Source organism: Lissotriton vulgaris, chromosome 4_1 (assembly GCF_964263255.1).
Source record: "Lissotriton vulgaris chromosome 4_1, aLisVul1.2, whole genome shotgun sequence".
Lineage (NCBI taxonomy): Eukaryota > Metazoa > Chordata > Amphibia > Caudata > Salamandridae > Lissotriton > Lissotriton vulgaris.
This window is the reverse complement of record NC_141691.1, coordinates 1,720,740,851-1,720,756,218: the sequence shown is the minus strand read 5'-3', so window position 1 is coordinate 1,720,756,218 and position 15,368 is coordinate 1,720,740,851. Positions and strand designations below refer to the sequence as shown.

Genomic DNA, 15,368 nt, shown 5'->3' with positions numbered 1-15,368 from the left:
GCACCATCAGGATTCAAGCAAGCCGGGCCGACGACGGCTGAAATGCCAGAAACCGGTCCCCGGAAGCTTGTTTCCTTCCCAGTGTAAGAATTGGCTTGGTAGTTTGGTTTGACCTGTTCCCATCATGCACTGGGACAGGAGCAGACTAATTTGCATATAGCCAGGTTCTGAGCTGGGATGGTGCAGTGAGCTAAAAAACGGTGTTGGATCTAGCCCTGATCTCTTGACTGGGTGAGAGTATTCTGCTTAATTCAGAGACTCTGTCCATCACCACCCCTTGTTGTTAAATATTTTGTCCACCCTAAGCGTGGAAGGGTATACTCAGATGTGAGTCCCTTGCTCATTGCACCATCAGGATTCAAGCAAGCCGGGCCGACGACGGCTGAAATGCCAGAAACCTGTCCCCGGAAGCTTGTTTCCTTCCCAGTGTAAGAATTGGCTTGGTAGTTTGGTTTGACCTGTTCCCATCATGCACTGGGACAGGAGCAGACTAATTTGCATATAGCCAGGTTCTGAGCTGGGATGGTGCAGTGAGCTAAAAAACGGTGTTGGATCTAGCCCTGATCTCTTGACTGGGTGAGAGTATTCTGCTTAATTCAGAGACTCTGTCCATCACCACCCCTTGTTGTTAAATATTTTGTCCACCATAAGCGTGGAAGGGTATACTCAGATGTGAGTCCCTTGCTCATTGCACCATCAGGATTCAAGCAAGCCGAGCCGACGACGGCTGAAATGCCAGAAACCGGTCCCCGGAAGCTTGTTTCCTTCCCAGTGTAAGAATTGGCTTGGTAGTTTGGTTTGACCTGTTCCCATCATGCACTGGGACAGGAGCAGACTAATTTGCATATAGCCAGGTTCTGAGCTGGGATGGTGCAGTGAGCTAAAAAACGGTGTTGGATCTAGCCCTGATCTCTTGACTGGGTGAGAGTATTCTGCTTAATTCAGAGACTCTGTCCATCACCACCCCTTGTTGTTAAATATTTTGTCCACCCTAAGCGTGGAAGGGTATACTCAGATGTGAGTCCCTTGCTCATTGCACCATCAGGATTCAAGCAAGCCGGGCCGACGACGGCTGAAATGCCAGAAACCGGTCCCCGGAAGCTTGTTTGCTTCCCAGTGTAAGAATTGGCTTGGTAGTTTGGTTTGACCTGTTCCCATCATGCACTGGGACAGGAGCAGACTAATTTGCATATAGCCAGGTTCTGAGCTGGGATGGTGCAGTGAGCTAAAAAACGGTGTTGGATCTAGCCCTGATCTCTTGACTGGGTGAGAGTATTCTGCTTAATTCAGAGACTCTGTCCATCACCACCCCTTGTTGTTAAATATTTTGTCCACCCTAAGCGTGGAAGGGTATACTCAGATGTGAGTCCCTTGCTCATTGCACCATCAGGATTCAAGCAAGCCGGGCCGACGACGGCTGAAATGCCAGAAACCTGTCCCCGGAAGCTTGTTTCCTTCCCAGTGTAAGAATTGGCTTGGTAGTTTGGTTTGACCTGTTCCCATCATGCACTGGGACAGGAGCAGACTAATTTGCATATAGCCAGGTTCTGAGCTGGGATGGTGCAGTGAGCTAAAAAACGGTGTTGGATCTAGCCCTGATCTCCTGACTGAGTGAGAGTATTCTGCTTAATTCAGAGACTCTGTCCATCACCACCCCTTGTTGTTAAATATTCACCCTAAGAGAACCCCTTTCCTACTGCTTATCAACTTTCCTCCCTTGGAGGGTAGATGGCCTTTTGCATCTTTCTTCTACCAAATGCATGACTTAGCATATGACTTCCACAGCAGTGCTCGGTTTCAGTGGAAGCATAACTGGAAGGAGAGGCCGAGGTTACCCTCCCAGTGAAACACTCTCTCTGGTGGTGGTGAGCATGGCCCAGCCTTCTGAAAGGGATTCCATGTAATCAAGACGTCGCCTCTGTTGTAACAGATGCCTCAGTGATGGGTTGGGGAGCCTTCTTCAGCGCCTGATGGTGCAGGGGTTGCGTTTGGACAAAGAGTGTATATCACATCAATGTTCTAGAGTTGAAAGCAGTCTGTCTGCCTTTGAACACTTTTCTGCTATCTTTATCATTGAACATAATCTTGATCCAGACTGACGACATGACCTCAATGCAGTGTCTGAACAAATTGGGTGGTACCGGATCCAGGTCCTATCACTGCAAACCCCAGGGATTTGCAACTGGCTCTTGGCAAGAGATCGGTCTAGTCTGTTTGTGACCTCGGTGAAGATCCCTGTGCTGCAGCGCTAGTTACATTTCCAATCACACTGCTTACAGCCATCATTCAATGCAGCGTGTTGCATAACCCTTATGAAATTAGCAAAAGGATAAGTAAGATGATAGTCCGAAAGACAAATGGGAGATTGTTTTAAATGTTACCAGTGCAAGTGCTGTCCACCTTTCAACTCCCTAACCCCTACTTTGTGCTAAAATAAAAAATAATTGCTGGCACCAGGTTCCCTGGTTATATGAATATCTATGTTTGTCCTTATGTTTCTTGATAGCACTCAAAACGTTTACAAAATAGACAAATCGAATTGTTCAAGTGAGTTTCCAACATGTGCTTCCCAAGTTCTTCTGTGATTCTTAAGGGCAATTTGATGTTATTGGTGAACTAGAATTCTATTGTGGCATTCTGTTTCTTTTGACAATGCTGTAATTTTCCCTATGAATGATTATTTTCAAAATTCGTTCCAGATATTATGTATCGATATCCGCACAGATCCAGCAACAGAGCTGCTTGCCAGCCTGGAGCGTAGGCCTTAACTCCGCGTTTCCTCGTTGTGCTCTCATCAGCCCAGTCACTGATGTGTACATTCTTGAGTTTATTTCATATTTTTGGTTCTTGTAAAGTGCCCTTTCTCCACAAGTGTTCATGACACAGAAAAACTCTTTTAACTGTAGTAAAACCGAGATCTTACCGATAATTAGCAGAACTGAAATGGTTTCAAAGCTTTTCGAAGTTGGAGATCCTGCGATGCTTGTCTTATAACGCGTGGCCTTTCTATTTGATCAGAAGCACCCCCAGTCACCTTTCATTACTTAGGCCTCACTGGGAGGGGTAACATGGGGAGTCCTTTAGCACAGCACCCCCTGCGACCCACAATTGGGCTCATCGACTCTACTGGGGGGAGATTCACTAGAATGTGCCTGGAACACAGGCGGGTATTCTGGACACGTTGCGTCTGTTGTTTTCAGCGTGTATTGTACCATTTACAGAACGGACCAATCACGGGTCTCCACAGGAGCATTCGAGGATGCTCACATCCCAAAGCACAGTGGATGAAGCAAGTGAGACTGAATTGCTCCTTATGAGTGTGGGCTAACAATGTTTTACTTGTGGATAGTCCCTGTGCGTAGTGTCCGAGAGCATAATAACCAGTGGAATGGAATAGGACCTGGTGTAAAAACTAGTATGTACGCTTTGCATTTCCATCACTGTTTTAGGCAGTAAATCGTGATCGGTGACCTTGTGTGCCTGGACAGGAGTACTGCAGGTTTCTGTGCTGACCATCACTCCTGAAGCTGCACTGCACGAAGGACGACTGATGAGGCTGAAATGTGGCTGTGGCTGCTTGTGCCCCATTCACGGGTGCGTGGCCTAGTAGCGTGGGCTATTGGGACTAAAAATTATATTTTTATAGTTGATCCATGCTTGTAATGGCACAGGAAGCAAAACGGAATGGAGTGATTCCCAGCTTAATTACCAATAGTTAAGATTGTCAGACATTGACTTCCATCTGTTCTTGTGTTTTTCTGCACCTGCCACCTGGATCATAGGAGAAAGGACACAAAACAGTCACCCAGGTAATGAGCCCTCCCAGAGGCATTCGAAGCTCAAGTCTGACAAAAGAACGGAGCAGAATGTGTGTTCATTCATTCGACTAAAAGAAAGATCACCCTCATTCACCCCGAGATCACAGTCAGCAATAAGGAAGCTTCCATACATTCCCAGTGTGTCAGAAATGAGACCAAGATCAATAGGCTTGAGAGTAGAAGCAACATCCGAAGAGCCACCTACGGGCCTCAAACAATAGAATGCAGCTAGTAAAGGCCTACTTAATCTGTCGTTGGATGGAAGTTTGACAAAAGAATAACAAATCCTGCGAAATTCTGAGGCTTTGATCCTCAAATTGATGAAATTTGAGTTTCTCTCTGAACTTTTGAGATACAGCGAGCACATAGTATTCCTACGCATCCTTCAAAAACGTGTTATTTAATGTCCATTCCTCCTCCTATATCTACACACAACTTTGATTCTTAAGTGGGCAAGAAAAAATCTTCATGCTATCTGGGAAGGTTAGACTATGGTCTTCACGCAAAAAGATGCCGAATATACGGTCCAAAAATGGCCATCTTCCCAGGAACTGTGCTCACTCATCTGCTTTGGTGTCGCTGGGCCTGCACCAATGAACACAATCTATAAATGAAAGATTTACAACTTTAAAGCAGCACAAGTGCCAAACAAGCATTGGCAAAGCCAAAAGGTCTCACCTATACAAAAGCTATTGGCTTTGGTAATGTGGTTTTGCCATGTTGTACACGAGTGTGGCTGCTGTTCAGCATGGCTAAAGGTTAGTGGCGTAGAGTGTCCTAGAGTGGGGTGGGGGGAGTAAAGTGTCGTAGACTGAATTTGTTGGAGTAGTGTCGTAGGGGGAGTACAGTTCAGTTACAGAGAGTGCAGTGTCATGGTGTACAGTGGTTTGGGGTAGAGTGGATGGATTGGATTGTAGTGGGGTCTATTGAAATGCGGTGAAGTGGATTGGATTGGGGTGGATTATATTGGGGTGGGGTTGATTGGATTGGAACAGGGTGACTTGGGATGGAGTGGGTGAAGTGGATTGGCTAGGAGTGTGATCGATTGGGGTGGGGCAGATTGTTTTGGATTGGAGTGGGACAGATTGGAAAGGGCAGAGTAGTTTTGATTGGAGTGGGCAGATTGGACTGGGTGAATTAGAGTGGGGCAGACTATTTTAGACTTTAGTGGGACAGATTGTTCTGGATTGGAGTCAGTCAGATTGGAGTGGGGCGCATTGGAGTAGGGCAGATTGTTTTGTACCGGAGTGTGGCAGATTGTTTTGGACCGGAGTGTGGCAGATTGTTTTGGACCGGAGTGTGGAAGATTGTTTTGGACCGGAGTGTGGCAGATTGTTTTGGACCGGAGTGGGGCAGATTGTTTTGGACCGGAGTGGGGCAGATTGTTTTGTACCGGAGTGGGGCAGATTGTTTTGTACCGGAGTGGGGCAGATTGTTTTGTACCGGAGTAGGGCAGATTGTTTTGGACCGGAGTGGGGCAGATTGTTTTGGACCGGAGTGGGGCAGATTGTTTTGGACCGGAGTGGGGCAGATTGTTTTGGACCGGAGTGGGGCAGATTGTTTTGGACCGGAGTGGGGCAGATTGTTTTGGACCGGAGTGGGGCAGATTGTTTTGGACCGGAGTGGGGCAGATTGTTTTGGACCGGAGTGGGGCAGATTGTTTTGGACCGGAGTGGAGCGGATTGTTTTGGACTGGAGTGGAGTAGATTTGAGTGGAGCAGATTGATTTGGAGTGGAGTGGAGCAGATTGATTTGGAGTGGAGTGGAGCAGATTGATTTGGAGTGGAGTGGAGCAGATTGATTTGGAGTGGAGTGGAGCAGATTGATTTGGAGTGGAGTGGAGTGGAGTGGAGCAGATTGATTTGGAGTGGAGTGGAGTGGAGCAGATTGATTTGGAGTGGAGTGGAGCAGATTGATTTGGAGTGGAGTGGAGCAGATTGATTTGGAGTGGAGTGGAGCAGATTGATTTGGAGTGGAGTGGAGCAGATTGATTTGGAGTGGAGTGGAGCAGATTGATTTGGAGTGGAGTGGAGCAGATTGATTTGGAGTGGAGTGGAGCAGATTGATTTGGAGTGGAGTGGAGCAGATTGATGTGGAGTGGAGCAGATTGATGTGGAGTGGAGCAGATTGATGTGGAGTGGAGCAGATTGGAGTGTGGTAGAATGTTTTGGATTGGAGTGGGGTGAGTTGGCAGCATTGGAGTGTGGAGGATTGAAGTGGATTGGATTGGGGTGAGTGGTTTGGATTGGAGTGGATTGGATTGAGTGGGACGGATTTGTGTGGGTAGATCAGGGTGTACTTCACAATTATGCGTTAAAGCATCCTTTCATAAATCACACAGAAGAAAATAATAATGTCGCTTTGCAATAACATAATCCTCATCTTTTAAAAACTGCGCCCACAATCAAAAAAAAAAAACATGAGTACAAAGTGAGAAAAGAAGACTTGCCAAAATAAAAAAGGTTAACCATAGAAAATATATCTTTGCAATGTTGTTTGTCCTGTTGAGCACGTTTTTGCCAGTCACATGCCTTCTGTTTGCAGGACACTAAAAGTTAAAAAGAACAAAAAAGTAGCTCAATCACATCAGGAGCAGCTGACTGGCCTGATTACGTTGAATCAATCAGTATTTAGTCCTTGCTCCCCAGAGACGAATATAAATTGTTAGACCTGCCTTGACGAATTGCAAGGATGTAAAGAAGAGTGCTGTGCAAGCCAACAAATGGTAAGAAATGGGCGGACCTCGATGCCCTTTTCTGTAAACAAGAGTCTTGAGCAAGCGAGACGCGTGTACTTGCACATTATCTTGCAGGCTCGACCCTGAAAAATACTCCTCTAACCAAATGGACAACAGAATTACCCATGAAAATCCAGCAAATCCATTTTTTTTTGTCAAAGGTGTATTTTATTGGTAGAAAACAGAAAGAAAAACATTTGTGACAATCTCGCACAACTCCCCTCACAGGGGGCAATCATGGCAGGCGGGAGAGATTAAGATTAAAGGTGAAGACCCTCATCCAGAGGGCCGGGGCTCGTAAGATAAACAGCCACAGTTCGTGCACTCCAGGTCCAATGTGTGCCCACGGGTGTTAGTGACACAGACCCGGTAGCCCTCGATATCATGGATGCCCGCAACCAGCAGCAGCCTCTTCGGAGCATCGTTGTACCTCTCCCGCCACAATCGAGGTATGGCGTCCCAGAAAATTCAACTAAAGAACCCCAGAAACCCCCCCCCCCCCCCCCCCTCCCCCAGCCCCCCTCCCGGTGGTGGTAGCGTCCTTCGTTCATACTCAATCATACGACTAACTCTCATATCTGGAAGAGATGTAGGGCCCGCAATGTGGGTGGGTAGACCGCAGATGGAAGCCCCTTAGAGAGGAAGCGGACCAGTGGACCCCAGCGGAAGGTAAAGTTTGTAAAATCCCCCAGGAAGACCTCCCGATCAAAGACTTTTTCCGCATCCAACCCCACCAGTACCGCTGGGATACGGAAGCGATTAGCCTTTTCAATAAGGTGGACCACACAGCGAGTGTTATCGTGGGTCTGGCGCCCCTTAACGAATCTGGATTGGTCGGGTGGATGAGAGCGGGCATGAGATCCTGTAACCTAGCTGCCAATATGGACGAGTATAATTTGGCATCTATATTCAGCAGGGCAATAGGCCTATAGGAGGCACATTTGGTAGGGTCCTTCCCTGGCTTGGGGATAACCAATATAACGGCCTCTGCCATGGAGTCCGTGGTCGTGCCCGATTCCGCCATGGCATTGAAGAGGAGTACCAGATGGTCACACAACTCTGCCGCAAAGGTCCGATAAAAGAGTGCCGTATAGCCGTCCGCCCCAGGTGCCTTATTGGGTTTCAGGGCTTTGATCGCCGTCAGAACCTCCTCCCTAGTGAAGGGGGCCTCAAGCAAGTCGTTCCACTCGGGAGAGACGTGAGGAAGTGGAAGTGCAGTAAGGTAGTCACGCTGGGTCGCAGGGTCTAGGGAATCCCCCGAGTATAGCGCAGCATAGAACTCTCCAAAAAGTTCCGCCTTTTCCTCATCACGATGGTGCAGGTCACTCCCGGGGTCCTGGATACCGCCTATATACTCCTTCTCCCGTTTGTCCCTCAACTGGCGCGCTAGGTGCTTCCCAATCTTGTTACCCTGTGAGTAAAAGAGGCGGCACAGTTTCAGGAGAGTGAACTCCGCTCTATTATTATAGTGGGACCTAAGTTTACCCTGAACCGCAGTCAGCGAGCGGAGCGTCTGTCTGGTGGGATTCTGCTTATGTGTCAGTTCCAACCTGGCCAGTTCGTCCTCTAACCCTTCTCTTTCCGCCCGCCGCTGCCTATTAATAGCCGCGTTGAGGCCTAAGCAACTACCCCTGATCGACGCCTTAAAGGCATCCCAAGTGACAAAAATCGAGGTGTCCTGGACCGGGTTAAGGTCAAATAATTCGCGGATCGCAGCCCGCAGGGCTCTACAGGAGGGGTCGTCTCTGACCAAGAAGGCTGGGAAATACCACTTGCGCGTTACCGTACCATCCGGAGCCCAATGAAAACAGAGGGCCAGTAGGCTATGATCGGAGACCGAAAGGGGGAAGATCCTAGCATCGCTCAGGGCTCCCCGCAGGGACTGGCTCAGAAAGTCATAGTGCAGGCGGGAATAAGACTGATGGACATGTGAATAGTAAGTGTAATCTCGGGCGAGGGGATGAAGGACCCTCCACCCGTCAACTAGCCCACAGTCCGTAAAACGCCTACGTGTCTCAGCCGAACAGACTCCTGCGTCAGCCCTCTGGGGCCGAGAGCAGTCCAGCTCACGATCCCACACCAGGTTAAAATCCCCCAGTACCAAAAGTGCCCCCTCAACAAAGTCCTCCACCGTAGGCAGTAGGTCTTGGAGGAACGTGTTTTGGCCAGCATTGGGAGCGTATAGGACTAGAAAGGTGCACAATTTGCCACGGAGCACCCCCTTGACCAAGATCAATCTACCCTCTTTATCGTTCCTAACCCCCAACGGCTGAAACCGCACTGCTGAACGGAACAGAAGAGCCACCCCTCTGTGCTTAGTGTGAGCAGAGGATCTATAAATCAGCGGATACTGTTTATGCTTGAGGCGGGACTCGTCCTTCCTCGCCAGATGCGTTTCTTGGAGGCCCACCACATCCAGATAATGATCAAGAATATATTTCCACACCTTCTGTCTCTTTTGAGGGGAATTCAGCCCCTTCACGTTCCACGTACCGACAGTGACCGGCATCACAGATAAGTACTTTCACTCAGCTCAGCGTCCCTCCACCCTATACCCGACACACGCCACACCATCCAGCACCTTTGGAACCTCAACAAGCCCAGACCCCCCAGCTCCCTCCCTCGTTCCCCCCCACACCTTGAGACTGCCAGAGCAGAAACAAACCTCGACACACATTCACTCTACCACCACCACCCCCCTCATCCCCCTCCAACTCCCCCCCCCAAACGCCCACCCCCCTCCCCCCCCTTCAGGTCTGGAGAGCCTCAACAGGAGTGCCTCCCCCACCGGTAACTGCAAAAGCCCCGAGGGGGCAACATAAAAGGGAAAAAAAAACAAGAAGCAAAGGGCCACCATAAGGGCGGCTTCTGCAGCCCACAGCGGGCCGCGGGTGAGACACAAGTCAAGGTCCCATTCAGTTCTTGGACCGGGGTGTCTTCTCCAAAAGTACATAATTACCCACGGTACCTGAGTGGAGGTGGGGGGTCCCTCCGTCGCCTCTCAGTCTTCCCTGCAGGATCATGCTGCTCCCGAGCTGCTCTGCGACAGTGACTCCGTTGCACTCACCACGGAGGCCACTGCTCCGACTCTCTCTTGCTGGCTGGCCGATAGATCCGGCCTACTGTGCACCGTCGGGCGCCCCACTCTCTGCCACGAAGACGAACGGCGGCGCCGCCGCTCTGGTGATCGATCCGCCCCTGGGGAGGGGGCAGTGTCGTCCAGGCCCAGCAACTCCCTGGCCGCCTGCAGCGATCGAACCTGGACCAGCCTGTTCTGCCAGCGGAAGATAAGGCGAAAGGGATGACCCCAGGAGTACGCCACACCCTGTTCCCTCAGGTAGGTTGTCACAGGTTTAAAGGTGGGCCTCTTTTGTAGCGTCGAAGCAGCCAAATCCTGGAAGAGTTGGGGACGATGCTCTCTGAACTGCAAGTCAGTAATCCCTATCGCCTTCCCGAGTATGCCGTTCCTTGAGCACAAAGTCGTGAATGCAGACCAAAATGTCCGGGGGTGGAGCCCCCGTGCCTCTCGGTAGCCCAACTCTATGCACTCTGTCCATTCTGAGTGCCTCCACATATCCACGCAAGTCCCCCGCCTCTCCTCCCCAGGGCACCGCACGCATGCGGATGTTATTTCGGTGAGAACGGTTCTCCAAGTCCTCAGCGTGGGCCTGTAGATCCAGGTTTTGCTCCGTCAGCCTGATCACATCTTGTTGGAGCCGATGTACGTCCTCTGCTGTGCCCAGATCGTGCTCTTCCAGCGTTGCGACCCAAGCAAATCCATTTTTATATTTTTGTAGGATGTCTTACAGTTCCCCCAAAAATACCTTACCTGTGACTTATGTGTAACCAAAGGGGAGTTTAAGGCTTGGCAAAGGGTTTTAAATGCAAATCGATGTGGCCGCAAACTGCACACACAGGCCCTGCAGTGGCAGGCCTTGGACATGACTATAGGGCTGCTTGTGTGGGTGGCACAAGCTGTGGGGTAGGCCCACTAGTAGCATTTAATTTGCAGGTTCTGGCAATCATAGTGCACTTTACTAGGGACTTATAAGTAAATTAAATATGCCAGTTGGGTATTATCCAATGATACCATGTTTAAGGGAGAGAACAACTCCTCTGTCTCGCCCACGGGCCTGCTATGGCTCTAAAGGTGTCTGCTCCCTTCTTCAGCCTTACCGCCCAAGCAGAGTGCTACGATCTTCCTCTCATAATCTTCTTACGATTCCGAGATTCTCAAAGGCCAGATGGGGAGGCAGAGCCTTTTCCACCCTGGCGCTCCGACTCTGGAACTCCCTTCCTCCTGAACTGGCCTCTCAACCCTTGCCTAGGTTGCTCCGTAAACAACTGAAAACCTGGCTCTGTCGGGATGTTTATTCGTAGACCCTGTTCTTGGTGCTTAAAGACTTCTGTTCTATGTTTGTTCTTGTGCTGAAAGACTTCTGCTGTACCAACCCACCAGAAATCTCAGATCAAGTCAGGCTTTTCTTGCCTCAGTACCCAGAATAAAAAGGGCAAGAGCTGGAGGCAGGATGTTCTCCTTCAATGCCGCTAAACTATGGAACTCCCTTCTCCTCCGACTCGGGTCCGACCCCAACCTTCTTTCGTTTCGGAAACAACTGAAAACTTTCCTGTTTAATGCCCATCATTAATCTCCTGGCCTAACCCCCCTTCGTTCAGCAACTACACCTCACACTAGCGCTTGGACGCCCCTGGGCAGCAACTGCGCTTTATAAATACACATTTCATTTCATTTCATTGTCCACGTTGTTCTGTATAGCCCCTTGATGCCCTTGGGCTAAGTCGCGCCTTATAAGACCCATTTCATTCATTCATTCACATGCACTTTAGCACCGGTCAGCAGTGGTAACATGCTCAGAGCCCTAAAGCCAATGAAAACGAGTGCAGAAAAATAGAGGGTGGTAGGCAAAACGTTGGGGGAAGACCAGCCTAAAGTGGTCACGTCTAACATTTATCAGTTAGCATTCCTTGCAGGAGAACCGGCAAAGTGGGTCTTCTGCAATGACCCTACTTTTATTGATACTCTTTAGGTTTGAGCAGGGAGAGATCTAACAGGCAGGCATGACCACATTCCTACATCTTAGATGTATAATCAGCCAAGCAAAACAGCAGATCCTTTCTTATATTTTAGAGGCACTAGTCAGAAACATAAGAAAAATTCTATTTGTTCCAACAAATGAACATACGTAGCACTACAGAAAGGTAAATATTGATAGAGCACTTTTACACTGGCTAACCTGGCAAAATGCAGCAACATCCATGGTCGTTAATGTTGAGATTTATAACTATCTCAAACTCATTCTTTTAACAAATGCTCCACTCTCCAGAATTTAGGGCCTAAGGACAGTAACAAGACTTAAGAATAGAAGGGACGTGGCAGCTTTCCAATACTCAACAATGCAACATTGGCTTTCCCTTTTCCCTGCAATAATCTCTTGTTATATCAACCATCTAGATTTTTACTCCTTCACCGGTGTATGCCATTTCTCTGCACTACAATCAATATTACGCAACTGAAAGAATGCTTAACCCCTTGGGCGCGGCCGCGATTCTGCACCTGTGTGGCAGAATCGCGAGTGGGCGGGTTCATGACGGCCCCCAGCCGTCATCAGCACACGCCCACCGTAGTGCATGACGGCTGGGGGCCGTCATCAGCATCAAAGGGGTTAAAATCTATTCTCACATTTGTGGTGGGCTTGGATTTGCCATGGATTAAAAGATAACCTCTCTGTACGAAATGGGCACTTACTAGCAATTTTTAAACCCAGTATCAAAACTACTTATTTACCGAATTCAAAAACTAGTAGGCACCTGGCTGTACTTTTCCAAACTTCAAATACAGTCATATCCACTGTCGGTCCTCTACTCATTCAAGCGGACTTCTCAGACCTCATGAAGCAGAGCCTAATTGAAGATATCCGAACAGAGGATTATCCCATAATCACCGCCCTCAAGTCAGTGAAAAAAGCACATGCAGGGGCTCTACCCAGTGACATTCTGTAGCAAGGGTCCAATATTTATACACTATATGATATGATTAGCACTAACCCTGTCATACCGTTATTCAGTGACGGGAGCGGTTTGTGCCTCTGATGATTATCTGTTTTAATTTGTAGGAAGAAAAGGAATTGGGAGAAGAAAGAGCTGCAGAACTTGCCCGTCTGACTGGATTATTCATTCTCAGACGAACCCAAGAGGTTATTGATAAATTTCTCCCGCCCAAAACTGAGAGCATCGTCTTCTGCCGACCCACAGCACTACAGCTTGAGCTTTATCGAAAGCTGCTTAATTCTCGGGTCATCCGCTCGTGCCTGCAAGGAGTCCTCGAGAGCAGTCCACACCTGGTGTGCATATTAGCCTTGAAGAAACTCTGCAACCATCCGGCCCTGCTCTTCAATGCTATAAAGGTATTGTATGGTCAACGGTAGCAAGTGGGAAAGCAAAGCGAAGAAGCACTGTTATTACACCGATTTTATATAGGGGTTTCCTATGTATTTAATGTTTGGCTCCGTGTTTTGATTAATTTGAAACTTATTTAGTTTCACTACAGGAAATAATGGCTTCTGAAATGTTGATTACCACTTTGCTTGGCACTGGGTTGTTTCTCATTTGTCCGTGTACTGCTGTGTGGTTTTAAAGTCTATAACTGCCTAGCACAAGTGGTATGATAGCCACAGAATGTAATGTCACAATACAATTGTTACTCCCTAGACCATATTCAGAGTATAGCCTGCCGGGCAGGAGAACGCCATCTACGATGCGGCATCTGATCACCCGATAGCAAGGACATTGGCTATACTCTGGATATGGTTTAGGGAGTAACAATTGTATTGTGACATTACATTGCTGTGGCTATCATACCACTCATGCTCTACATCCTGCTGCAAATTATTAAGTGATATTAAGAACAAGAAAGGATACCCGACCTTTTATCATCTCTCGCTTTGATTGGATTACGCACTGGCTCAAATAAACTAGTGGCACGCAAGGGTCTAAATACCACCCTGTCGCAACATACCGTTTGGCCGGGGTTATTACCTCAAATTCTCTGCTTAGTTTCTACATTGCCCTGAAGAAGTCCTGATTTTTAGACCGAAACACGTTGGCTGTCTGACTTTTAAAGAAAGAACTAATAAAGGAAAAGAAAAAACTCGACCAGTGTACAACGACTTGGTGGCTTCATAGAGAATTATTATTCAAAGGACTTTATTGAATATTACTGTAAAGTGGTGCATCTCTGATTTAGTGTTTCATTTGGTTGCCCCTGGTAACAGGGGAGTGCTCTTGAACAGGGGACCCGTTTGGAGATTTGCACACAAGAACTTAATTTTGCATTTCAATAATTTCAATTGGTGATTGCATTGGATTGGTGCCTTACTGGTTGCCTTTTTGCTCCACTGTCCATTTTTGTGTGTTTTTATATTATTTACTGTGATTACATCTTAAAGGGAACCTACTCGTTCTCTACTAAGTAGTTCCACCTTGCACTTCCTCTTCGAAAATGTAGGCATGGCTCGATGATGTTCCATTCACACTGACCTTCAACATACAGAGATGTTGTCAGGCCTCATAGATCAAAGCACGCATAGTCCTCAAACACCAAAGAGCACTGTTAGGTATAGAGGGCCCTGGACAGATGGACATCATTTAGGAGTCACAGTTGCGACCCCTGGCTTGTACCTTGCGACACCTGGCACTGCTTTTGCGACCCCTGCACTCAGAGATGGCAAAAGCAGTCCCAAGACATGCCCCTAAATAGCTGTTCACTGCTAACTATGCCAAACATGCGCAGACCACTTAAATCACGCTGAATACAGCTACCCTGCTCACCTAAAAAAGAAACCGCCAAACCTCAGAGGCTGCACAGAACTTTTCTTTTGATTGACTCAATGCAGCATATTCAGGCTGCAGAGACCGCGATATAATCATCCAATCAGAGAGCTCCTCACCACTGTGCTATTCAGGCACTGTGTTATAGGCCATGACTACACGCTTTTTATTGGCTGACTCATTTAGCAAGGAAGGGACTCACAGCCTGGTTTACGTACACTGTATACCTTGGAACTGTTTCCTGCATGCCTTATGTACCTGGCAGGCTTTTCAACACCGTGATTGTGGTGGCAATATCATGCTGCAGCTCCATTACAGCGTTTTAAGTTTCTTTTGAAGTAATGTCCATGCATCTGTCTCACAGCAGCTGTCTGACTCGTCCTGTCCAAGTGCCTGACAGCCATGACATAGGTGGGCCCCAGCTAAGTTGAAAAAGTGGTTACAGAATTGTAATAAAAATTGTGTAAAGCATTCACTGTAAGAATACACAATTCATATTTTGAAGGTCTGAGAGAGCACTGCACCCTACAGATGACACTTCCTTGATGCCACGAATCAACCCTTGCCTTCACAGACTTTATTCGATTCTGTGCCAGGGTAAAATAAATGGGCCGCTCCCTCCTTTAAGCCAGATTGGTACCTTCTTAGGTTACTCAACAATATGTTCATCTTTTGACACTTTTATGCTTTATTCCTCTTTTCCCATATGTATTCTTTCTTTACCTCTTTCTTATCCCCTCCTTTCACCTTCCTACCCCGTTCCCTATGCCTCCGTCTCACACCCCTTAGGTCATCCACCCCCCCCCCCCCCCCCCCATCATCACTTTTCTCCCATCCCCCACACGGCATCGGACTTAGGTCAACTCTAAAACAACACATAATGCCTCCTTATGCATAACCTAAAGATTCTCTCTCCTATTGTTAAGGGCTTAAACTACCCAACCTAAAGACTGAAAATTCTAGAT

The 15,368-nt window shown here is 48.0% G+C and overlaps 1 protein-coding gene across 3 annotated transcripts in view; it reads left to right on the top strand.

The window, feature by feature from the left end:
- Window positions 1-15,368, top strand: part of RAD54B (RAD54 homolog B) — a 694,602-nt gene that overhangs the window by 546,844 nt on the left and 132,390 nt on the right. For all 3 annotated transcript variants that reach the window (XM_086966002.1, XM_086966003.1, XM_086966001.1), the window contains exon 10: window positions 12,690-12,980. In XM_086966002.1, coding sequence (XP_086822128.1) covers window positions 12,690-12,980 — 291 coding nt within the window. The remainder of the gene's footprint in view (window positions 1-12,689; window positions 12,981-15,368) is intronic.